Below are 25,693 nucleotides of genomic sequence, written 5' to 3'. Positions count from 1 at the left end.
CCGAGGGCGGAGACGGAGAGCGGGCAGCACCCGCCCGCCCCGGCCATGGCTCCTCCGCCCGCCTCAGGCAGCACCGCCCCTGCGCTGCCACCCCCTCACAATTACCGGGACTGCAAATCCCAGCAGGCAGAGCGCGGTGTGCACTGAGGACACTCGCGCAATGTCTCGTTGGCCTGCTGGGACACGTAGTGCACCAAACCTTCCCCAGCCTCGTCCCAAAGCCGGCGGGAAGCAGAGAGATAAATATCGCGGTACTTGGGCAAAGTTCTCGCGAGAGGTGGTAAGCTGCCGGTGCGCATGTGGTGGTGCTGGGCACGGCGAGTTGAGGGGGACGTTGGCGTCGCGCTGCTCTCTCTTCTCTTTTCTCCCTCCTCTCCTGTGCTCTCTCCTCTGCCCCACACCCCTCCAGCTCTCACGGATCTGTGGCAGAGGGCAGGGGTCAGGCCAAGGGGGAATTCAGGGGGTTTTGCGCCACCCCGGGCGCCGTTTTGCTCGCCCCGTTCGCACCTCCAGTCTTGACCCTGAACACTCAGGGCTGAGCTGCTGCCTCTCCACCGCGTCCCCGCGGGCAGCTGGAGCAGAGATGGGGAAGGCGGCGAAGCGGAAGAGAAAGGTGTCAGTGCCCTCCACAGCAAAGGGGCCCGTGAAGTCGGCGATGGCTGTGGTCAAGAGCAACCCCTTTGAGGTGAAAGTCAACAGGCAGAAGTTTGACATCCTGGGGAGGAAGACCAAAAATGATGTGGGGCTTCCTGGTGTCTCACGGTCCAAGGCCATCAAGAAGGTAAGAGGACATCCAGAGCAGCGAGGAAGGATGGTGTCTGTGGATATGGGGAAATGATAAGGCTGGAGCCCTCTCAGGTGAAATAAACGACTACCTCTGTTGTGCACAGGAGGGGTGGCCGGTCACCTCTGATGCTCAGGGGTGATAGAGGGCTCGGGGAATGGCTCCTGCCAGCGCAACCCACAGGGTTCAGTAGTACAGGTCTTCCTTACTGCTTGTGTGGGAATGGTTCTCTTCGCTAGTTACCCAGGTCCAGAATACAATGGCACGTGTTGTCGGCGAGTAAGTAGTGGACCATAGAGTCCATTACATTGGTGGGTTCTGCTGATCACAGGATGTTAAGCTTCTTGATAATGTAACGTTGGTGTAAAAGTGGAAGATTGAAAGGGCACTAAGGTCGGGATGCAGTGAGAAATGTGTAACTACAAAGAAACTGCTGTTGATCTGGAAAACAAAAGCAGGTGATCTTTTGTGCATTGGTTAAATAGAGATGTCATAGAAGTATGTTGGGATATAATGATCTGTCTGCTGCTGTCATAAGAATGACCATACAACTTGAGTAATTTCTTTATCTTCAACCCTTGTACAATTTTCAAAATGCCTCTTTTTCTTTCTCTATTGCCATCAATGGCTACCTGACCAAAATCTGTGATGCATAAGGATGAGAGAGTGTGTCATACTATGCATCTGGGATTCCAGCAACCTACCTCATTCTTGGGTGAAACACTTGACTTTTTAGTGGTCTGTCACTTCAGACAAGCCAGCAAAGTTAAAACCTCTGTAGATTAAGTTAAAGCTGAAAAAAGTGTACTTTGAAAGTATGTCCCTGAGATTCTCTGATGTGTTAAATACATGCTGTTGTTGAACAGAATTTAAAGCACTTACTGAAAGGGCAAGTGCAGCAAAAGTACATGGTTTTTCAACAGATGGTTTATCATTTTACATGTATTGTGAAAGGTAATGCGTTAAGTATTTTCTTTTTTATCAATAGGAGAAGTAATCAATTGAGTGAAAAAAAGCATAGAAATGCTTTCTGGTACCAAATGTATTAAGAGGTATTAATGTTCATATACAGTGTTTCAGCTATATGATACTTGTATGGTTACTGTAAGTAAATAGAACTGGCACAATATTAGATGAAACCTGAGTTTCAGTGTCATTTACAGCAGCATCTGAAAATTGTGGATGCTCAGAGAGGCTGCAGAGGTCTAGACTAGAAAACCCGGCCTTTTCCTTTAGTGAAGCACTTTGTGAGATTCTGGTAATGTGAATGGCACAGTATCTTTCTGTAAGAATCAATTAATGTGCTCTAAATAAAAATAGATATTTCTTCAGCCTAAACACAGCCAACATTTTCTTTCTTTAGAAACTACATCTTCAGCATGAAATTGTAAATTAGCTTTCAGATTTTGTTACTGTTTGTCAAGATTTTTGGAAACTTCATTAATGTTGTACATCACATTTTAGGATTTGGGGTTTTATTATTTGTCATGAATTAGTTCACTGGCATTTGTCTCCTCGCCTGTCCCAAAAGTAGAGCACATAGTAAGTACCTTTTATAGGTGTGATAAGCTTCTTTTTACTGACTGGATGCTTGACCTCCCCATGCTCAACAGTGACACAGGGCTAGATCCACTTGAGTCTTTTATGTCATAGATGAAATGACCAAAGAAAAGTTCAGCTGACTTTTGCTAGCTTTTTTTTGCTTTCTGTAATATGTTATTCTTAGTTTACTAAGCTTGAGATGCATCAAAATCCTCTAGTGTAAATGCGCAGGTTTTGTATGTGATAAAATAAAAGTGAGATATGGAGTAACATGTTACCTTCACATGGATGCTTATAAGAGAACTTAATCTGAATGTACTGTATGAGCTTCCCATCTTTTTTCCACGTTAATTTTTCCTTCTTTCATTGCATTCTGGTGAATTATTATTTATGATATAATGGCAATATAAAGATTATTATCTTGACAGGATACCATGGAGTCTTTTTTACGTTGACTTTGGAAGTAGTTACTCTCTGTTCTTTTAATTCTATCTAGTTTTGTCCTTTTCCTTCTAGCGCAATCAAACATTACTGAAAGAATATAAAGAAAGAGAAAAGACAAATGTGTTTAAAGATAAACGTTTTGGTGAATATAACACCAGAATAACTCCTGAGGAAAAGATGATCAGACGATTCACTCTGGAAAGACAGGTAAATGATTGAAAAAAAAAACCAACAAAAGAAAGCCAAACATAAAACCACAAGGCACGCTTGAATTTTTACATTGGGAGCGCCCCCTTAATAGAGGGTTTTGGAGGGTAATGCTTTATTTTTGGTTTTATAGGTTTGGAACTTACGAAAAAGGAATTTTTTGTGGAAACAGAAATTTTTTCATTAAATCATTTTGGTTCTGCAACACAACTGTTTGAAGCAGAGATTTCTTTGAGCACTGACATGCAAGAAAGCTAGTTATGAGCAGGTTCATTGATTAGTTGGTTTTCTTTGACTTCTTTGTTTTAGGAGTTAAATTAGGAAAATGCAGTCACCATCAAGTATATTCTGTAGCTGAGTAGAACTCTGTAACTTGCTGTCATTCTGTACTGTGAATTGAATGTGCAGTACTGTCCTTTCTGCCTCATCATACTTCAGAAGTCTCCAGAATTAAGCAGTGTAATTTTTGTAGGTAGAAGGCTGTTTCATTAGGCCTGAAATGCAGTGATTAAAAATTGATGTTACTGATACATAGAGTATCTTCAACTTCAACTTCCCTAGATTTCCTGAGTTAGTCCATTTGTAAAAGAGAGATGTGACACTCTCTCACTTAAAATTTATTTGAATGAAAATATTGGCCTGGCAGTCTCTTCAGCTAGCACTAAAACTGTAGGCACTGTTATTTTGTTGTCTGAGAACTGAAGATATTTTGATATTTCATTGGTTTGTTTTACTGTTCTTAGCAAAATTATGGAAAGAAGAGTATCTATAATCTTAATGAAGATGAGGAATTGACTCACTATGGCCAATCTTTGGCAGAAATTGAAAAACTAAATGATATTGTTGATAGTGACAGTGACACAGAAGAGAGAGGAACACTGTCAGGTAAGAAGTGCCAGCTGGTGTTTCACTGGTAATTTTATTACTGGTAAACATGTACATCATGTTCAGTACTGTCTCTCAGTGAGAGAGAATATCATGTTCTTGGCTGAGATGTTTAAACCAAATTTGATTACTTCTTAGCCACACATAGACTGGCCCTCAGGATTTTAGCAGGGGTTAAGTTGGACATAAAACTGGCAAGCTTCTTTACTCTGTGAGCTTTTCACCATAAACAGGTACCTGGATTTTGAGCCCTTTGAGCAGAATCTGAAGTGTGAGTTTTCTGGTTGCTTTCTTGCATCTCTGGACCTACCTGTTAGATAAATACTGGAAAAAAATATGATCCTACCTCATACCAAGTTTTTTTTCAGTGTAAATTATGTGTATGACACAATCTCTTTTGGTATGACTATTCCCATAGGGATGGGACTAATGCATGATTAGTTCAATAGTTAAAATTGCTCCCATTCTCAAAGAATAGGGAGATACTGTCCTAGCAGCAGCACTCTTGCAGTCATGTGGCTTTGAAAGATTCACATTCTGCTTTTTTTCCCTAGCTGAATTAACTGCTGCTCACTTTGGAGGGGGTGGAGGCCTCCTTCGTAAAAAAGTATCAAGTGAGCAGCAAGATGAAGAGGAAAAACCTAAGTCTAGGAAAGAACTCATCGAAGAGATGATAGCCAAATCTAAACAAGAAAAGGTGAGTTTTTAGCCCTGAAGTATAAGTGAGCATGGTTAAGAAGCTTTCACCATAGTGGCATAGATAACAATGAAGGAAGCTTTCTCAGAGGAGTCCAAGCTCCTTGAATAAAGTCTGATTTCGTAGGCATTTTAGATATAACTTGTTTAGCTGACATTCCTTTGTATCTCCAAATCTCCCCTTGTGTTCACACCTGTTTTATGAATGCAAGCCATGTACCATTCAGCATAGCTCTATACTGCTTCTTTACAAAGAATGTTTGCAGCTTCAAAATGTTAAGTATTTGAAATTATTAATTTGTGAAAGACAGTGTTTTGGTTTTAAGTTGTAAATGCTATGTCATGTCCATGTGAACATAACTACTGCATTTGTCTTTGTTTTATTTTTCTAGCAAGAGAGGCAAACTCAGAGAGAAAGTGCCTTAGAACTGACAGAAAAACTTGACAAAGACTGGAAGGAAATCCAAGCCCTTATTGCTCGCAAAACCCCAAAGTCAGAGAGCAAGGACAAAGAAGTAGAAAAACCCAAGGTGAGGTTTTGACTAGAGCAATTTCCTTGGTTCTAGTAACTTGTAGTTTTGACTTGTAGTGGCTGAAGTATAAGGCCAAGTTCATCACTTCATAAAACAAAACGTTGCTGCCATTCACATTGAAGGAGTTGCTGTAGTTTTAGCGCAGTCTCATCAGTTGGAGGAATGTAGGTTTTTGTATGATTTTTCTGATTTTAATTAGTTATTGCTTTTCTTTAGTTATCAAGTGAGAGCGAGGATGCAGACTGAACAACACTCTTGACTACAACTTATTTGTAGGACAAATTTTCTTGAAGAATTAAAATTGTTGGGAACACTGACTTGAGTGCCTTTTGCGTGTTCCTTTGATAGAAAAACTTGTACTTGACAATAGACATTTACTTGTTGAAATTGGGCTCTGTCCCTTTCAAGAAGGGAATGAAAATAATTTACTTTTGAGTAGGTATTCTATGGCCTCATGCCTTTTCTATCATTTGTATTCTATACTGAGGGAAATAAATTTTTAAATCTAAGAATAGCCATTGTATTGAGCTTTTTTATTTTTCTTCTAGAAATGTGTATTATCGTGCGTTTCCATTTATTGTTTTGCAATAGAATCCAGATTTTATAACATCAGCTAATTAGTTCAGTCTTGCATTAAAACCCATCTGAAAGTACAACAGAAAAATAGCGGAGCAGAAGTTCATATTTTGGTCTATTGACTTTTGGGTTTAACTTGCTCTGTGGCATGTTGAAGCTCATTGAATATCAGCATCCCTTTTTATTATCTTTAAGCTAGGCTTCTGTGTAACAGAACTAGCAAAGGCTTATCTCATGTGACAGTGGAAAATGAAATGTAACTTATAAATTTATTAATTCTGGCTGTGTTTTGTTAATAAACAATATTTCAAGGGGCTTCTAAAGTAATTAGTAATCCAGTTATTATTTATCATGCTCTTTTTTTAAGTTTTTCAGTTGTGAGTAACTTAAGTAAAGAAGGGGGAAATTCCAGGAGAATTTCCCTTCAATTATTCTTATTGTTCCTTGTCTTAACTCTGAGTTGAGTGTTCTTGGAGCTTGCTTTGGAAGCAGTCCTTTCCTTTTACCTTAACAGTCTGATTTCTTAGCTGTTATTCTGGCAGAGGGATGGCTACAACATAGAATAATGAAACCTCAGATAATAAACAATTGCATAAATATTTTTTTAGCCTGATGAATATGATATGATTGTTCGAGAACTTGGATTTGAGATGAAAGCAAAACCTTCAGAAAGGCTGAAGACAGAAGAAGAATTGGCCAAAGAAGAGCAGGCCCGACTCCAGAAGCTTGAGGTATACCATTTATGGCTGAGATTGTTTGGGGCCTGTCTTTTGGGAATGACTGTAAATTCATTGCTTGACCTTAGATTGTAAGTGGCTGTACTAAACTGCAGTTTGTCAGAGGGTGAATTCAGGAAATCTTCTGTTTGTGTTTGTAATCTCATATTAAAACAAAAAAGAAAACCCATAGGCCTAGTATGTGACTGTGGAGGTTTATGAAATGAGTCAGTCTTCCTTCAATAAAAACGTAATGTTACTTTGATTCGCCTTTAAATGTTTTAAATTATTCAGAGTTGAGGTGCTTCTAAGTTAGTGGAGTTATCATGTTGCACAGCAGTTGAATTAATACACTGGGCAAGTAATTTACTGCTTTCTTCTGCTATTCCAAGAGCCTTTCAGCAGTAGCATGTGCGTAGCTTTGCTTTGCAGAGAGATACGAATGTCTTGGGAAATGTTGTGTGCTATTCCTGTTACATGGAGCACTGAGTGTTATGGGAAAATGGAATAATTTGGTAAATGTTTCATTTTTTCTTTCTTTTTGTTTTGGTATAATAAGAACACATTTAAGACTGTAGGGAATTCTTTACCTTCAGATTACAGCAGAACAGAGAGAGACTTTTTTATTTTCTACTCTTACCCTCTTAGAGTTTGATGCTCAGTCTGTATCCCAAGAATCTTAGGATGTGGTTGTGTTCACTACAAGCTTGTTACACACGTGCCAAACAGATAAACACTGTAGAATCCTGAAACACTTTGGAAGCTTTTATTTTCTAATAATGATGTTCCATAAGCAAAAGAGATAAATTTTAAACCGAGAGAGCACAATGCTTCTGGTTAACCCAGTTTTAAAGCCTTTTAAATAAGCTAATCTGGTTGACTGTGTGCTCTTACCAGACTGTACTCTCTACAAAAAACAGGTATGGTCAGCTTTTGCCCATGATTTCTCAAGTTGCTGTTTTTTTTCTTTTCACCAACTTTTTGAGTAATACAAATTAACTGTTTTTTCCTTGTGTTTTCTTAGCTGTAGTATATGAGAGATCTTCTGTTTTGGTGTAGTTACCTGATTGAGCTAAATGTCTCAAATCTGTGTGTGGTATTTCTTGTGAAACGCAGGCAGATCGATTACGTCGAATGCATGGAATAGATGAAGAGGCAAATAAAAAGAGACCCAGCCACATGTCAGCTGATGATCTAGCTGATGGCTTTATCCTGGATAAAGATGACAGACGTTTATTGTCTTACAAGGTAAGGTTTAAAATTTCTGAATTTTCAGAGGTCTATAAAGAAGATTAGGAAAAAGCTGGCAAGTGGACTCTGTGGAGATATTAATCCAACCTCCTGCTCAGAGCAGGGTCAACTATGAAATCACCAGTTTGCTCAGATCCAGCCTGTAGTTGGAAAATCTCCAAAAATTGAGGCTTCTCAGAGAGATGCACACTGACTGCCTGTACTGTGAAGAGATTTTTTTTAATCTCCAGGCTGAGTAAGCCCAGGTCTGCCTCTTCTTGCAGAGCAGGTGCCCCAGCCCCCAGTAGTCTTGGTGGCTTTCTGCTGAACTTGCTGCAATTTATCAATACCTTTATTGCATTTGAAGGCCCAAAACTGGGTGCTGTGTTCTGTGTGGCCTTAGAAGTGTCAAATCTCCTGACTGTGTTCCTGCTATTAGAGTAGCCTTCTCTGCCACTGGCCTGCTGGGTTGAAGAGACTCTTGAGCATTTCTGGTTTGTTTTTTTGTTTTGTTTTTTTTTAAATTTTCACTGTATTGGTACAGCTTCCACTAAATTTCAGCCTAAAGATTAGTAGATTTCTGACATATAAGGTGTCAGAGCAACATAACCTTAAAGCTGATATTACGAGTCGTGTGGGCTGATTCTGTCCTCTCATACACAAGTAACAAGGGAACTGCTGTTCTTGAAGGGGAGAATACGAATTGTGAATGTGAATTTAAACTGATGATTAATAAAATCAGGGTGGGACCAAATATGTATCTGATATGCTATTTTAACACATAGAAGGAATATATTTTCATATGAAGAATGTTTCTGTAAGTGATGTTGAAGTCTTTTAATTATTATCTTGTAGTTTTCCTTCTGTGTGGTTTCTTTTGTTCATTGTATATTACCTCTTCTTACAGTTTTACAGACCTTTGAAAGTACCCTACTTTTTTATATCTATATGTGTGTTCTCTCCCTAATATCCCTCATTTGCTGGCACTGCTGGCATTCACTGCCTGGTTAGGGTAACAAGGCTTAAAATCTCTTCATGCACATTTAAGATAACTGTCCGTGGTGATTGTGGTGACGTGCTGCCACTTTATCCATGTTTTCTCTGTGGACAGGATGGAAAAATTAATATTGAAAATGAAGAGGAGGAAGGAGAGGAAGAAGAGGAAGAAGATAATGAGAATGAAGTAGAAAGTCAGGAAGAAGATAATGAGAATGAAGTAGAAAGTCAGGAAGAATCTGCAAGTGAAGATGAGGAGGATGATGCAGCAGATAGCCACTTGGATCTTGAATCTGATCTTGAGAGTGAAGAAGAAGCTGCAGGGAATAAAGAGGAGAAGAAACACAAGGCAGATGAAAATGAATCACAGAATGTGGAGAAATTAGATCCAAAGAGAGAAGCTGCCAAATCAGAGCTTCCCTATACATTTGCTGGTAAGCAAAGGACTGATCCAGAGATCCCTTGTTGTCAGGAGGTGTTTAACAACAGTTAAACTTGTTTTTCTGCAGTTAAACGGTCAGTTCTCTGCCCTGTAGGTCTCACATTTATTCACAAAGTTTTGCTTAATTGTTGTATTCTACTATTTGAAGAGCAGCTGTTCTTAGTAAGCAAACCTAGTCATGCTTGGAGAAGTAGGAATCAGATCTCTTTCATCCTAGAGCAGTTTCTGTGCCTCTGAGCAGCATCAGAATTTGAAGATAAAAACAGGGGAGTAAAACAAAATTACCCATGCTCCTTTCTGAAGGCAAACAGCTTATCCAATCCAAAGTGCTACTGTTTTACCTAAGAGAAGCCAGAATAGTGTTCTGTGATCTGTGTTTGGTTTCATGTTTTTGTCAGAAGATGCTTGGAGAGACAGGATTCTGAACTGTGATGTAACTTTGCATTATTGTAGAGACACTCAAAGTTTGGCTGGTCTTGGGTCCATGCCTAGCAGGAAGGAGGAGATGCGTTTCAAGTAGTACACAAAACATTAATTCATATTAAGTACATAATTAATCTAACTATTGTCCTAGTGTAGATTTCTCTAACAAAAGTATCTGTTGCAAGATTAAACAACCTTTCAAACAACTTCCTTAAGTGCTTGTGTTTTCCATCAAAAGAAGATGACTTACTACACAAAGCCTTTTGTATTGCATTCAGGCTTTGCTTTAACCCGAAAGCAGTCATCCTAAAATAACTCAAAAAAATCACAATTAGTTACAATGTCTTCTAGCATGTTGACTTCTGTAAAAAACTACATATGTGCCAGGGTTGTTGGGTTTTTGTTTTTTTTTTTTAATAATTTCCTATTTGTGGCCCTATTTTTACTTTTCTTAATGTTCTTCAGACAAAAGCTAATTAGGTGTGAATTAAACATAAAACTAACTGTATTATGGTAATTTTTTGGTTAAATGTGTGTTTAGGTTTAATTCTGCTTTGTGTCAACATAGCATATATGGTAAATAGAGGATGGCTTGAGTTTTAAGCATTGAAAAACATGTTATTTTCTGACTTAAGTTCACAGAAATAGTGCTAATAGATTATTAGTGTTTAAAAGGTAATTATTTAAAACATCTGTGGTTTCTTTTTTTCTGAACAATAGTATTTTCAGATTGGAAATTTGTTGCACATTCACTTGAATTAAAGATGTAAAGTTCAAGATTTTTGTGTGGTGAATTTTTGTTTTTATTTTCTAGTTCCTGAGTCCTATGAGACATTTAAGTCTTTATTGGCTGGAAGGACAATAGAACAACAGCTTATTATACTGGAGAGGATTCAGAAATGCAATCATCCAAGCCTTGCAGTGGGAAACAAAACAAAGTTGGAAGTATGTTTTATGTTTAAAGTAACTTTTAATTCCAGAGTAAGTTTTAGTAAATATTCAGGGAGCAGTATAAAATATACATGCTTCTATGTTGTGAGTAACAGTAGAATTAATGTGATAATATTAATTTTCTAAGTCTGTATCAATGTTTAAGAATATGTGCAATGAAGAAAAACTTAATAATTTTAAGATATTATGCTTCTTGCAGAAATTGTTTGGCTTCCTTTTGGAATATATGGGAGAGTTAGCAACTCTGGATTTACTAGAGCTCAGAACAATTGACAAACTGGTCCTGTAAGTATTAAATCCTATGGACTTTTATTCCTTCAGGGTTTAAAAACAAAAGCTACCTAGAGTAAAGCATTTAAATTGCTGATTGTTTCAAATATCCTGTAGAAATTGTTGGCAGCTGGTAACCCTCAGCCTTTACGTTTTAACTTGGTTTCATGTGTTACTTGATCTATTAATTGGACCAAGAGATTTTCAAAACCTCAGAATGTATATTTTGATCTGCAAGATGCTTTTTGTAGGTAGCAAATAAGTAGTACCATACATGCATGAAACTTCTGTATAGGAGGTTATTTAGACAGCTGATATAGAGGATTTTAAGCATTGCAGTGACACTGTGCAGTTTCTCTTGCAATCTCTGCTCTTCGCATGAGTTTTAGTTCTGTGAATTCACTCAGGGAGCTAGATGAAAATGGAATTGAAAGTGTTATAGTAAGCTCTTATCGAAGTTCCAACTAAACACTTTGCAGGAAGTTGTCAGTTTGGCATTGTTGTCTTCAAATATCTGACAGGCAGGCTGTGAGGAGAGAGCCAAGTTTGTCTCAGAGGTATACAGCAAAGGACAAGAGTCAATGGGAAAGGGCTTTGACAAAGGAAATTGCAATTAGATTTAAAGAAAAAAATCTTCTCAGAAAAGATACTGAACATTAGTTTCCCAGAGAAGCTGTGAAGATGAACAAAACTCAACAAAGCTATGAGCAACCTGATCTGGCTTTGAAGTTAGCCATGCTTTGAGCAGAGGGCTGCATCAGATTATCTCCAAAGGTCCCTTCCAAACAAAATTGGTCTGTGGTTCCTATTTACTTTGCAGGATAGAGAGCTTTCTTTCAAGAAGTTATTTTTATATAGTTTTCAGCAGATGTTTTTTGTTTCATGCTGAAGTCAGTAAGTTTTTAAAAATCTGTTACGTGCAGCATTAGCATTTATTGCTCTGTTGCATTCTTCAGGAAGATAATGATGGCTCTGAGCCATTGATACTGTCACACATGGTTTGTACCAAAGAGGAAATATGTTTTGGTTGTCTCTTAGTACTGGGATATATTAATATCACTGCAGACAAGTTTCACTGAAAATACTGGGAGGCCAAACAGATGCAGGCTCCAGACTGCATATGCCTGTAGGCGCTAACCATAGGCCAAGGGGCTGATCTAACTCTGTGTTTGGGATTTTTTTCTTATTTGCAGTAATAATTTTGCTAACCACATTGCTGCCTTACATGTTGTTTAATATTCCCTAAGAGTGTTTAGAATAGTGGGCTGTCTAGTGTAAGCCAGCATACTTCATTGCAGCAATATCTAAAGTTAGGAGATTCAGAAGGATACTGAATAACCATAGCCAATGATTTAGGAGTGTATTTTAATGTTTAAAAATATTTTTTATCTAAGATTTAAAAGCCTACAACTCAAGGATTCTCACAAGGCCTAATGAAAAATACATGTCTCTATAAAATAAAGTATTACAGTAGTAATCTATATTCTAAAAAATAAACATTAGTTGCAGGCAATTTGTTACTGTAACAGTGTAGATGGAACACAAGAAAGCTTCCTATGGGTGCTTAAAAATCAATTTTTTATTAACATCAGTGGTGTAACTTGATTATTAAATTTCTTGTTAATAGGCCATTGTACAATCTTTGCCAGATGTTTCCTGAGGCAGCCAGTGACAGTATCAAGTTTATCCTTCGAGACGCTGCACATGATCTGCAAGAAGTAATTGAAGTCAAAGGCCGTGCAACATTTCCAGGTTTAGACACGGTAACAAATGCATTTTGCTGGGGTTATCTCTTTGAATTAGTACAGAATGGTAATAAGTGCAAGATGACATTATGTAGTGAATTATTATGACTTTCTAGGTTTTCAATATTTTAAATTGCCTTTCTGGGGATAAGTTGTAACAGAAACCCCACAACAACAGAAAAACCCCACCCCTAAGAAGCAAACAAAAATACACACACATTCTTCAGAGTAGAAGTGTGACTATGGAATTAATAAGGGGAAAAGATCTTACAATTGTCTCTCCAGTTTTCATAGCAGAACTTTGTTTTCCTGGTGAAACTTAAATAGGTAGTTTTAGGAAGAAGTGATGTTATCGGTTATGTTGTGACATGTTTAAAAAAAGTGCTCCATAGAAGTGCGGTATCTACAATATCTCTTAGGTTAAAATAACAAAAACACCAACCAACCAAACAAAAAACCAACCAAGAAAATATTATGGATATAAAAATACAACATTTCTTAGTACTTTATATACGATAGTGGCCGAATTAGTGTCTTGTAAAGAATTTCTTTCCTTGTTATATTGGTAATATCCCGTTTTCACTTTCCATGTTAAATGTGAACAGATTCCTTTTACAATGTCTAGGCAAATGGCTGCTGGAGAATTAAAGAAGGCAGCATATGGAAAATGAGTAATTTTTAATTGTAGTAAAGTTTCAAAGACAAACCATAAATCTAATTCAGAGGGTGCTACTTGTTTTCTGTCAGCTTGATGAATGGTTGCTGCCTAATGGAATAATTAAACTATTGAAGGAAAATAGACTGAAGGCTAGGTTCTTACAGCTTGGATGATATATTGAGTTCTTCTGAAGAGTCTTTATTCAGGATATTTTGGGTTTTGCAGGAAATACATTATAGGGAGCTTTTAACTTCTGTTTTTAATTTGTAACTGTCACCCTTGTAACACCAGTCACACTTCTGGCATTCATTCCCTTCACTGGACTTCCAGTTTGCAGGCCATCATGATCCTTTAGGGTGGAATTATATCACTTTGTATTCTCAAAGCACTTGTTTAAATGAATATTCCATAGATCAGTTGTCTTAGTAGGCGTTTCATATGCCTGCTGTTACCTTAGCCTGCAATTCAGAGTATTTAGTAACCAAAACACTTCAGGAGAGTATTTGTTTACAATGAAGGAGGAACAGAGAGGAAGCATTAAAACTTTACTTCCATCTGCTTTACTGTGTAAATATCCACTTAAATAATTTTCATAATTACCTTTGATGTTTAATTTCCATATGGTCTTGACAGGTCAGTTATAGGTTTCTCAAGTCCCCTTCAATAAAAGCATACCTAATCACTGCTTAGTTCTTTTGGTTGCAACTGTTTGTTGGTGTGTGCCAGTGCCTGTTCATTGTCTGTGTTGAGGACTGGTTGAAAGGTGTCACAGGTCCTGTGTGGCCACTTGCTCCTGTGTTTGTGGTGTGAGAGTGTGTGATCGTGGTGAGGTGAAGGGGATCAGATGTTCTCATGAAGTAAATGGGGTTGGGAGGCAGAGTTCCTTCTTAGTTGCTTTTTCAGCTACCTCAGTCCGATGTTAGACCTATAATGGGTATCTCATAATGGATATTCCTTTTTCTCATCTAACTTAAACAGCTGGCTCAATAAATAGGTTGTGTATCATACCAGATTTCTCGACGTATATTGTAGTATTTTTGACTACGGTGTGGCAGTTATTCATTCAAAAGTTGCATATGTATAAAGTCAAGATCCTGTGAATAATATCTTAACTATATTTTGCCTTATTCTGTTTTATGTGCAATCAGCTTATTTATTTGAAAATTGTATCTCTACTGTTTCCAACTTCTGACTTCTGGCACCCAGTTGTAACACCTGCTTTTATGTACATGAGTCAGCTGCTTACTAAGGTATGTCTGTGATGTTGTACCTCAGTATATAACTTCATATATATTATTTCTTCTTCGGACTCCAAATGTGTACGTTAGCATTAATATATATATAGTGGGAATGTACTTGCAAAGGCAGCTTTGTGTTTGGTATAACCACAGAGAGTAACTGGAAGAAAGGGTAAAGAGGAATACACCCTTGCAGACTATAGTCCAACTCACAAAACCTTATCTCTTCAATTTTTCAAGCTGTTGCAAAAGAATTCCTTCTATGGGAAATTACATGGGACTAATAGAACAGACTGAATACAATCTGAAGTCATTCATTAGTGGTTTCTTTTCCATATATTGCATTTCTTCATACTGGAGAGGTTATGTACTTAAAAATTGGCAGGATTTGTGTTCCTTGAAAATGTACCTAATGCAGTGCACCGAGTTTAAAATATGTCCTTATTTTTCTATCCTAATATCCTGTTTATATGTTTCGAAAGTCTTGAGCTAATTGTTCTATAGCTGCCAAGTTGCTCTGAGCATTCTGTTTCACTGGTTCATTTCTGAAGAATTTATTGTTTGTAGTTTAGCACCTTCTAGTGGCTAAATGAGTTCTGATAAACCTGTTACTCAGTCCTGCAGATACTCTTCAGTTGAGGACCAGGGAAAACCAGTGTGGTTCTCATCAAAGATCAAAGGCTGTAATTTTATAGACTTCAAATGCTTACAATGTAGTTAATAATTCATCTTTTTGGGAGATCCTGCATTTGTGATGTATGATGACTTTTAATTAGGAATATTTTGTTCTTTTTATTTCTTTTAGTGTCGCATTGCAACATTGCAAGATGTTATTAAAGGGTTATTTATATGCTGTTTGTTCCTGGAATATGTATCTCTCTCCAGAAGATTTGTACCAGAGCTCATCAATTTCCTTCTTGGAGTACTTCACATCTCTCTACCCAAAAGCCAGGCCCAGGGTGAGTTTGTTTAGAGTAGACAAGTACTTTGTTTAGAGTCTGTTTTAGTGTTGGGGTTTATCTTTTAAATTTTTTAAATACAAATATTTCACACTGATTTCATTGTTTTTTGAACAAAAGGCCAAAATCATCTGCTAGTTCAGCCAAACACAACCTTCATTCTTGGGCATCTTGTTATGAGCTAGATCCTTTAGTGTTGGCAGGAAGGAAAGGACTGAAGTTATTAAAGGAAATGAACTCATGTTGGCCACAGTGCAGTATTTTTGCAATGTTGTTGTTCTAAACAGATTGTGTGATTGGACTGTGTTCTGAAATTTAGAGTTCCTAATGGATTCCTGAAGATACAGTACCCTGTAACTTCACAGTGAGGCAGCAGCTCATTCTGCAGATACCCTTCAGCTAATAGCAATATCACCTAAATGAGAGATGTACATCACAAAACTGGTATTTTTCCTTATTTGACATGGATTTGTAGTAGTATAATAGAGGGCAGCTATCCCCACAAGCAGGATTAGTAACATAAGTGTGTTAGCTTAACAATTTGCACAGGGATAATAAAATTATCTCCTCAGTGTGATTCCCTATGTTAGAATTTTTTTTTAATTTGCCAGTCTCTCCAATTTTTTTTTTCCTTTTATTAGTTTCTGTCTTTAAAGTTATTCTGGTTCTGGGGCTCTTTTCTGTTGAACAGTTCAGTGACAATAATTTACTTTTGAGGAGTTTTGTCAGAGCGTAGTAACTTATTCATGTGTTAATATCTCTGTCTGAGCACAGCATGCAGGAGACTCTGCAGGCAGGATATTACCAAGTGAAAAATTAAATTATTTGATAAATTCACAAGATATCTGGGATTTAATGAACTACACACTATGTATTAGTATGCTCATCACTCTTGACAAGATCCTTAAGAATCTTGTCTCTAATAGGTGAGGAAGTTTAGCTTCTGTCAGTATTCCAGTACTTCAGTAGGCATCTCCCTTCCTTTCCCTTCAGGACTTTTTTGCATTTCTATGCTGGCTTTATTTTTTTTTTTTTTTCATTTTTAATATTTGAGCTACCACTAATCCCTTTTCTCAACAAACCTATCACTGCAGTTTCACCTAGGCTGTACTATACAGACCTTTCCCCAGCTGCCTCTCACAGCTTAGCAGTTTCCTCTGAAGTGTGAGCCAAGGTTACACAGCTGGGCTGCATCAGAGCTAAGCCCTGGATTCTCAGAAGGCCAGCAGCTGAACCCTTAGAAGGAGGTGGGAAGAGGTTATGGAGTGGGTGGGTTACGTAGTACTAAAAGTATTTTCTCTCAGTTATGTACTCTCTTGAGAGTATTTGATCTACTGAGGGTTTTGGTAAAGTTAAAATAGAGGATTCTGCAAAATTAGATAAGAAACTTGAAAAATATTTAGTGGTAATTACTGATCAATTGTTACCTTGTTTAAAATATTTCTTTGTATTCCTGCTTATTTTGCACTAGTTAAATTTGCACGGTGTTGGTTCCTGTTAGCAGTGAGGAAAAGCTCAATAAAAGATACATTAGAGGCCCAGTATTCTCTTTGAGAACTTTCCAGTGAGCATTGATGTTTTGAAGTTCCCAAGGGATCCAATTGTGTTTTTAAATATTCATGGTGGAAGTTTTGGTGGTAGTTGTGATGGTTAAGCTATCAACACAGAATATTTTAAAATAAGCAGACATGCTGCTCTCTAGAATGTTGATGCACCATCACACAAAAAAAATTCTTGGTGTTCAATTTTAACATTAAGTAGAGTCAGCAAATAAACTCATAATGTTTTAATTTTATTATCTTGATCCATAAATTTCTCACTTGAGAAGGATATATGGAATGCAGTTCATAAAAGACTGAAATACAGTCTGATTTAGAGTAAAACTATTACCTTAAAAAAGAAAAGCTGTAGGTAGAGGAAGTGGGAAGGAGTTGTCATGGTTGATAGCTTTAGCTAATTGAATTGTTAATGAGATCTATCCTCTCACAAGTAAAGCAGATAATAAAACTCGCATACCTTAGTTCCTGATCTTGCATAAGCCTGTGTGTGTCACAATCTCTTACAACTTTGAGTCTCAAGCCTTAAAAACTTTTATTTAAATTTTCTTCTGGCCTGTCTTTGAAGAGCCATGTACAGGCTGTACAGTATTTAAATAATCTGAACTTAAGGTTTGAAAAAGTTCTGAAGTCAATTCCACTGCAAGCTTGCAGGACATAAGGAAAACAAAGAGGAGGAAAAAACCCCAAGGTCCAGTGCAGAGAATGCAAATTATTTTGTCCCTTAGCCATGAAATTCCTCAGATGCTTCTTTCATGTTGCTGTATAAGTAGTTTCACAGACCAGCTTATGATCTGTGCATAGGGATTCTTTAGTGTTTTCCATATGCCTTGCTTCAGCATATATTCTGTGTTCCATGCTCCACCTGTTTTAAAACCCCTCAGCTGGTGTGGGAGAGGACTTTACAGTGTGTCTGATGGCCCCTGCTATGGGCTCACAGGAGAGGTTCTGTGGCTGCAGCTGTGGCTCTCTCTGCTCCAGGTCCCTGTGCCTCATGGCCACCTTCTGATCAAAGCCATCTGCTTGTGACCACATGGGAAAGTTGTGTACCTACCCAGTGTTCCCATCCAACTTCAAGACCAACTATGGTCTTGAATACTTCCAGGGCTGGAACTTCCCACAACTTCTCTGGGTAGCGTATAGTCCAGTGTCTCACTGCTCTCATAGTGAACAGTTTCTTCTTTTTATCTAGTGTAAATCTACCCTCTGTCAGTTTAAAACTGTTACCCCACATAACTACACTTCCTGATAAAGATAAAGAGTTCCTCCCCATCTTTCTTGTTGGCCTCACTTAAATACTGGAAGGTTGCTGTAAGGTCTTCTCAGGGCCTTCTCTAGGCTGAACAACCCCAGCTCCCTCATATGGGAAGTGCTCCAGCTCTCTGGTCATCTTCATGGCCCTCCTCTGGATGCTCTTGAGTCAGGTCTGTGTCCTTCTGTGAGGACCTCAGAGCTGAACACATTCCTTCAAGTGGGATCTCATGATAGTGAAGTAGATGAATCCCCTCCCTTGACCTGCTGCCCACACCACTGTTGTTGCAGCCCAGGATGCATTGCCTTTCCGAGCTGCAAGGGCACATTGCCAGCTCAGAATTCAGGTTTTCATCCACCAATACCCCGAGTCCTCTGTAGAGCTGCTCTTAATACACTCATATTGCCCAGTCTGTATCAATGTGTAGGATTGCCCCAACTCAGATGCAGGACCTCACAGTTTGTCTTACTGAACTTCATGAGGTTCATGTGGTCCCACCTCTGGAGCCTGTCAGGGTCCCTCTGGATGGCATTCCTTTCCTGTAGAGTATCAAGGACACCACTCAGCCTGGTGTCACCTGCAGGCTTGCTGAGGGTGCACTCAATCCCACTGTCTGTGTCCCCAGCCAAGATGTTCAATATCTCTGGTCCTAGGACAGAGCCCCTGACACTCAGCTACTGGTAACTGATCTCCATCCAGACATGGAGCCATTGGCCACAATTGTGGCTGTGACCATCCAGATAATTGCTTATCTGCTGAGTCATATACCTGTCAAATTCATGCCTCTCCAGTTTAGAGACCAGGATGTTGCACAGGAGAGTCTCAAATGCTTTGTACAAATCCAGGTAGATGATATCTGTTGCTTTTTCCTTACCCATCAACGCTGTAATCCTGTCATAGAAGGCCACCAAACCTGTGAGGCACAATTTGTCTTTGATAAAGCCATGTTGCCTGCTACCAAGCACCTCTGTGTTTTGTCTTGGTTTCCAGGAGGGTCTGCCCCACAGTCTTGCTGGGCACAGAAGTGAGGCTGATCAACTTGTAGTTTTCCTGGATTTCTTCTCTTTCCATTTTTAAAAATGAGGGTGGTTTTTCCCTTATTCCAGTCACTGGGAACTACAGCTTTTCAAGTGTGAAAGTGGTTTAAGAGCTTTATCTTGCCATTTCCCTCAGGACTCTCAGATGCCTTAAGGTCCCAGGAACTTGAGAACATTTAGGTTCCTTAGTCTCAAGCCTGATCTTCTGCAGTGGACAGTACTTGGTTCTCCCAGTCCCTGCCTTTGGATTCTGTGACTTGGGCAGTGTGACTAGAGCACTGATCTATGTCCCCAAAGTTCCAGTGTTTTCCATTGTTTTAGAAAAATATTAGAAATTTAGAAAAAAAAAATAAACAGTAATTTTAAAGGTAGTACAATTAAAACTGTAGAATGAGTTGGCTGTTTTTCTTCAGAAAGAATGCATAGAATTGATCTTGTTTAATGGCTGTTGTTCTTGGTTTTTTAGGCTATACTGTAGTGCATCCATTTACACCAGTGGGGAAAAATTTAGAATTGCTATTGGTGTGTGATAAGGAGGATCTGAAAAGTTGGGAGAAGCAAAATGTGCCATTGAGTATTGTGACTAGATTAAAGGAAACCAGCAGAACAGAGATAAATCATACCAGGTATGTAAGAAGTGCAGAACAACAGAAGAAACACCAGATCATCTGTTGTGTTATGTCAGTGACAGTGCTCTTTAGAAGTAAAAACAAGGGTAGTGGATAGTTCTGCTGTGTTCAGTGCGCTGACATAAAGATTCGTTGCTGATGGAATGCTTTTGGTATTTGCTTAGGGGAGTGAAATTTTTAGTCTGAATTGGCAACTGTTTCTAGTTGTAACTGGTTCTGCCAAGCAGTCTTAATGGATTCTGCTAACAGTCCAAATTTAATTAATTCAGCTGATTTTAATTGAAAATCCACTGCAGTTTCTGCACTTGAAATTATTAATTTTTTGTGCGTTAACAGGTTATCATGTCTAGCCCTGTGTTTTGACCTTATTAAAAAATGTGCGGCTCTCTATGAACCTTTACCATCATTCCATGAAATAATGCATCCTGTCAGAGTACTCCTTACACAACATGTGCCAGTTAATGAATATCCTGAAAAAATGCAGGTATGTATTCCTCAGGATCTATATAATTCGTATGTTTTTTTATTAATAAATTCTGTGATCTTCATCTGTGCATAAACAAAAAAAAAACAAGTGTAAGCATTAATTTTTTCGAGGGTCCGTCATTTTGATGTTCCTGTGGAAAAAACAAAGCACAGAGAATATTTAGAAAAGGTATTTTTCCATTGTATATGGTGTCTTGCCTATCTAAATGAAGAGAATAGCACTTGGCTTGTTTTAATGTAGCATTCCATGAGTGACATAATTTGTAAGAGTAATATGGACATCTGGTTACTCTCGTACAACTGGGGAGCTAAAACTTATAACTGTATAGGTAAAATGATACCATTTTAATAGACTTCCAAAAGCTTTTAGGAATTATCCAACTCGGTTTACAGCCTGTCAGTGTTAGCACTGTCCTAATGAGTAGCTGTGTTAACCCAAGGGAAAAAATGCATGAGGAGAACATTACTGTTGATTCAGTTTACAATAGATTTTGATTTATGGTGGTTTTGATATGCTTTTACAATTGTAATTTGTTCTGCATTTTTAGGAATGGTATCACAGTGCTCTGAAAGAGCTGGAGAACAAAGTAAAACACTATACCCCACTGATATGTGAGAAAAAGAAGCCAGTGCCATTGAAACAGTATACTCCTAAAATTGTGAAAGTGTAAGTAAAGAACACTGGATGCAAAGGAAAGGTGCATTTAAACCTTAAGATTTTTAGCAAGCTAGCATGGATTTGGAAAGCAGGATACAAAACAGAACTGTTTTTCTGCTAGATTTTGTGCATAATTCACAAGAGGCCATCTACTTGTGTGGTAGGGAGGGAACAAAAATAAAGGAATTTTAAGAGCAAGTATTATCTTGTAGGAAAAATAGCACTGAAAGTCAACTCTTGCCCATATAATGAATTGTAAATTAGCAAATTTCAAGATGATTAGATGGTTATCATCTGCTTAGGTGCTTTACTGAATGCTCTGTCAGGCACTGAAGTCAGAAGAGCAAGTAGTTCATGTGTATATGAAATATATGATGGTAAAAGATGGATTGTGAAAAACACTAATTTAGTGTAGTAGATAATAGAACAGTGTTCTCATTCAGGAAATCTGCTTTACATTGGCTGCTTTGGTTTACTACAGGGGCACAAAGTGTCTGCTTTATTTATTCTAATAATTGAAGAGGACAGCTTCGCTCTGCCATACACACTTATCCCATCAGACTTCTGTAAAAAGCATCTGCTGAGAAGGTCTGCAAAAATTTAAGATGTATGGGGAAGTTCTATCTTTCTGCAGATGACTTCCATTCTTCTGGTCTAGCTTTTTTTAGTCTGTTCAAAGTGCAGGCTGCATATGGGAAATTGAAGTGTGGTCATTGGCATGATGATGAAGTGAAGCTAGAAGGTCTGGTGAGTGTTTTTCCAGTATGTTTGTTGGGCAGCTTCTTATTTTTCAGTTTATTCATATAATATGCAGGAATTAAAATACTGAGTTAGTTCTCATACAAAACCTCTCATTATAAGCATGAAAAACTTGTGGGTTAAAGGTGTTCTGTGCTCATGCATACATTCTTATTTCAGCTTAGAGTTTGGAAGAAAGCAGGCAGGCAGTAAGAAGGAGCAAGAAAGAAAGCAGCTGATCCAGAGGCATAAACGTGAACTTAAAGGAGCCATTCGTGAGATTCGGAAAGATAACCAATATCTGGCTAGAATGCAACTGTCAGAAATCATGGAGAGGTAATGTAGCCTTTGTTTCAGCACCACTTTGAGGGTTTGTTCTGCTCTGCATTCATTTCTTCACTGTATGCTAAGACTGACATTAATGATCAACTATACTAAACTTAATAAAAAAGTTATAAATTAAATAAAATGGGAGAATCAAATAAAAATAAATATACAAATAAATAAAATTTAAGGAAAACCAAACATTTTCAATAGAGATCATTTAAAGTATTTTCAACTTTGCAGTTTCATTTCTCTAGTTTAAGAGGATGCAAAATGTTTTTATTTAAATGGTGTGTTGGTGAAATTTAAGAATTGTGGGGCTTTTTATGAATTAGTAATTATTCTCCAATTATACTTACTTTCCCTAATGTAATCTTTCTGAAATATTTTATATGTTGATTGTTTGTCTTACAGAGATTCAGCCAGGAAAAGAAAAGTGAAAGAGCTTCTTGGTAGCCTTGCTACACAGGAAGGTGAATGGAAAGCAATGAAAAGGAAAAAATGGAAGAATTAATTGGGACTATCTATAGCAGGAAGCTTGCTGCCATATAAAACACCCCAATCATGGCTTTTGAACAGATTTTAATTACATTTTTTGGATGCATTCTTTTTGAGGAGACAACATCATTGGATCTGTTTGAAAAAAGGAACCTGCTTATTAGAAAAGTCCACAACTTTTCAAAAGGAGAATAAAAATAACAGTTTTGTACATGGCATGCTTCTGTTTTATTTTAATGAGAACATTTGGATGAATAATCAGAATTCTAAATCCAAAACCTGATCACATGCACCTAACTTGAACTACACACACACAAATTCTACGTCAGAAACCTTCTGTTACTTCAGGCTGGTGAAAGGTCACTTGTGAGATTCCATTTCAGGGCCAGTTCTCTTCAACAGCTTCATCAACAACTTGGACACGGAAATCAAAGCTACACTGAATAGTTTTCCTGAAGACACTGAACTGGGAGGAGCTGCTGACTCTCAGAGGCAGAGAGGCCCTGCAGAGAGATTTTGACATTCACCAACCATGTGAGGTTCAACAAGGGCAAGTGCTGGATTCTGCACCTGGGGTGGGGCAGCCATGGATGTACAGACAGGCTGGGGAATGAGGGGCTGGAGAGCAGGGCCATGGAAAGGGACACCTGGGTGTGTCCTGGTTGATGGAAAGTTGGGTCTGAGCCAGCAGTGCCCTGGCAGCCAGGAGGGACATCCCTGTCCTGGGGGTACCAGGCACAGCATTGCCAGGTGGGCAAGGGAGGAATTGTCCCTCTCTGTGCTGGGCTGGGGCAGCCTCACCTTGAGTGTTGGATATAAAAGCTACAAGAGAGTGCCCAATGGAGAGCAATGAAGGGGGTGAAGGGCCTTGAGGGGAAGCCATGTGAGAAGTGGCTGAGCGTGCTTGGTCTGTTCAGCCTGGAGGAGAAGAGAACAAGGAGAGACCCCACTGCAGCTACAACTTCCTCATGAGGGGAAGGGGCAGCGCAGACACTGATCTCTGCTCTGTGGTGACAGTGACAGGACTCGGGGAATGGCCTGAAGCTTTGTCAGGGGTAGTTTAGATATTAGGAAAGGGTTCATCTGAAACATCTCCCCTGGAAAGTGGTCACAGCACCAAGCCTGACAAGAGTTCAAGAAATTCTCAGGCCTGTGGTATGACTTTTGGGGATGGTCCTGGATGGACATTCTGTCATCCTTTTTTTAAGGTTGAGTAGTTGCAGGCAGTCCTCATGATGGTAGTATAATTTAAACAGTAACATATTAATTAGTCTGTAGCATGCTAAATTATGTGTTGAATAATGGAATCAACTCTTAAGTAAAAATCCTTTTTTAAAGCTGTACATCCATTCATCTTTTCAGTAAGTTTTGAACTGATGAGTACAGCTCTGAAATTCTTAGTAATCTAGGGTGATTACTTAGAATTCCTCAGTGTGTTCAAAACTGTCTGACTTAAGGGAACAGTGATATCCTTAACTTTCTTCCATTTTAATTTATGTATGTATAATCACTGATAACTGCCCAGTATGACTTTGAGAAACAACTGCTCTTCAAACAGAGCCAATAAACACTTCTAACTCTTTCTTCTTATACTCTATTTGCAAGGACATGTTGCAATGGGACAAAGAGCATCACAGTTACTGATAGGTGCTAATCTGAACTAGGTTCACTGCTCACTTACATATTCACTTAATATTTGGTAAATTCAGCAATAGTGCTTAATATTTGGTAAATTCAGTGATGCATTGAACAAAACTGTAATGTTTTCATGGAAAACTTAGGAAAATAAAATTGCCATTTCCATTAACATTTCAATTTCAAGCTGTAAAACAAACTATAAAATAAGACCAGTATTAAGAATGAACTAATAGCTATGGATCTTTACAAAAATGAACACCCAAAGCTCCTGCCACTTTCAAATGCTGCTCCTAGATCTGATCTGTGTTTTGGCCAATAGGTAACTGAGACATCATAATACTCTACTTACTATTCATGAAGAAAAATGCTGTCAGCTAATCTGATTTAGTAGTTAGGCTTGGTTCTTTTGGACTAGTTTAGAATGTTTTCTTTCTTCCGTTTTCTGGGGTTTTTGGTTTGGTGTTGGCTTTTGGGGGAGGTTTTTTTGATTGGGTTTTTGTGGTTGGTTTGAGGTTTTTTTTCAAATTAAACTTGTAGTGGAAGCAGGACTAAAACTAGGAAGGGGTGAGCTGAAACACAGCCTTTACATTTAGTCTCTAAGGACAAAACTGTCTTTGTTAGGCAAGTCTTGTTTCTTTAAAGAGAAAAGCACTTTATTGAAGGAAAAGGCTTTTATTAACTGTCAGTGTGACTAGTAATGCAAGTAATATGTGATTATCATCAGCTTTTTCTGGTTTGCAAAAGCACTTGCATTAACTGTTAAAATGGGCCAGATGTTAAGTACCTGTGGGGAAGATATTTGTGTCATGCAAAAATTAGTAAGATTCCTATGTTTGAAATCCATTCACACTTTTAAAAAATAAATTCATTTTCAGTTAGCTTTGCTGATTTTGGAAAAGCTATCTTCGGAAACCTCAAAGGAATCTCAGAAGATTAGATACCTCCTGTCATATTTCCATTTGGCACAATATGAATTTTTTTCTTTAAAATAAAATCTTTTTAAGTCAATAACTTGAGAGTGAAGTAATGAGGAAGGAGCTAACTTATGCTGTAAATCAATACTTTCAGTTTGGACTTTTAGTCACAGTCTATACAGCACAAATAAACTGTTAAAAATTATTATTATTTAATTATCTGACTTTAGCAGTAGCTTCAGAGGTTTTGTCCATCAGGGTATTAGAATCACAGAGATGCTGACAGAGGCACTTTGATCCTGATTTTTATACCACTTACAGCTGCTTTTTATTCCTCAGTAAAGGAGGTAAAAAAAGAGGGTAGAGACACAATGATAATGTTTCTGGGACAGGACATTTTCTGGGACAAGAGAATGAACAGGAATATCTTGTGATGCTGATGAACAAAAATGAAGGCTGAGGAAACCTCAGCTGATAGACTTACTCAACTGTTTTGGAATGTCAGACTGAAAGTAGTTCTGTTCGATATCTTGTTGAATGAGAATCACTGTATGTGCTTTTACAAATTATATTGTCAGTGTTTCAAGTCAGATTTAATATTGCAAACCTAGGACTAACTGTGATGCTTACCACACAGTATTTTACATGAGTAGGAAAGCAAGACTACA

General features: G+C 38.1%; 2 protein-coding genes and 1 long non-coding RNA gene across 5 annotated transcripts in view; 1 reads left to right on the top strand and 2 right to left on the bottom strand.

Moving 5' to 3' along the window:
* The window catches only part of GRK4 (G protein-coupled receptor kinase 4), a 37,540-nt gene extending 37,316 nt beyond the window's left edge, over positions 1 to 224 (bottom strand). Inside the window, exon 1 of the mRNA XM_088056623.1 lies at positions 106 to 224. The gene's annotated coding sequence lies outside the window, so the exon portion shown is untranslated. The remainder of the gene's footprint in view (positions 1 to 105) is intronic.
* NOP14 (NOP14 nucleolar protein) lies at positions 148 to 22,689 on the top strand. Of its 2 annotated transcripts, XM_088056621.1 has the most exons (19): positions 148 to 280; positions 573 to 781; positions 2,843 to 2,977; positions 3,721 to 3,862; positions 4,417 to 4,559; positions 4,951 to 5,088; positions 6,276 to 6,398; positions 7,500 to 7,631; positions 8,725 to 9,043; positions 10,289 to 10,419; positions 10,625 to 10,710; positions 12,323 to 12,458; positions 14,247 to 14,348; positions 15,142 to 15,295; positions 19,607 to 19,766; positions 20,106 to 20,253; positions 20,804 to 20,922; positions 21,832 to 21,987; positions 22,390 to 22,689. In XM_088056621.1, the coding sequence occupies exons 2-19, from the start codon at positions 584 to 586 to the stop codon at positions 22,487 to 22,489; spliced, it is 2,622 nt and encodes an 873-aa protein (XP_087912747.1). In that variant the 5' UTR covers positions 148 to 280; positions 573 to 583; the 3' UTR covers positions 22,490 to 22,689. The 2 variants fall into 2 exon arrangements, with proteins under 2 accessions (XP_087912747.1, XP_005517935.2); XM_005517878.2 differs by lacking the exon at positions 148 to 280 and having other exon boundaries at positions 287 to 781.
* The window catches only part of LOC148184103 (uncharacterized), a 10,049-nt gene continuing 4,663 nt past the window's right edge, over positions 20,308 to 25,693 (bottom strand). The window contains exon 3 of one of the 2 annotated variants that reach the window (XR_015772689.1): positions 20,308 to 20,386. This is a non-coding gene — a long non-coding RNA (uncharacterized LOC148184103). Of the gene's footprint in view, positions 20,387 to 22,782; positions 22,977 to 25,693 lie in introns of those variants that run through there. The other variant, XR_015772690.1, reaches the window with a different exon arrangement.

This window comes from Pseudopodoces humilis, chromosome 6 (assembly GCF_049639895.1).
Source record: "Pseudopodoces humilis isolate 2021_Gansu_Grassland_sample_001 chromosome 6, ASM4963989v1, whole genome shotgun sequence".
In the NCBI taxonomy this organism is placed as follows: Eukaryota; Metazoa; Chordata; class Aves; order Passeriformes; family Paridae; genus Pseudopodoces; species Pseudopodoces humilis.
The sequence above is the reverse complement of the archived record's forward strand: the minus strand, read 5'-3'. Positions and strand labels throughout refer to the sequence as shown.

Coding starts and splice junctions, on each gene's coding strand:
- NOP14 (XM_088056621.1), top strand. CDS start 584: ATGGGGAAGGCGGCGAAGCGGAAGAGAAAGGTGTCAGTGCCCTCCACA. Junction 3,863..4,416: donor AGAGAGAGGAACACTGTCAG/GTAAGAAGTGCC, acceptor TTTTTTCCCTAG/CTGAATTAACTGCTGCTCAC. Junction 6,399..7,499: donor CCCGACTCCAGAAGCTTGAG/GTATACCATTTA, acceptor TGTGAAACGCAG/GCAGATCGATTACGTCGAAT.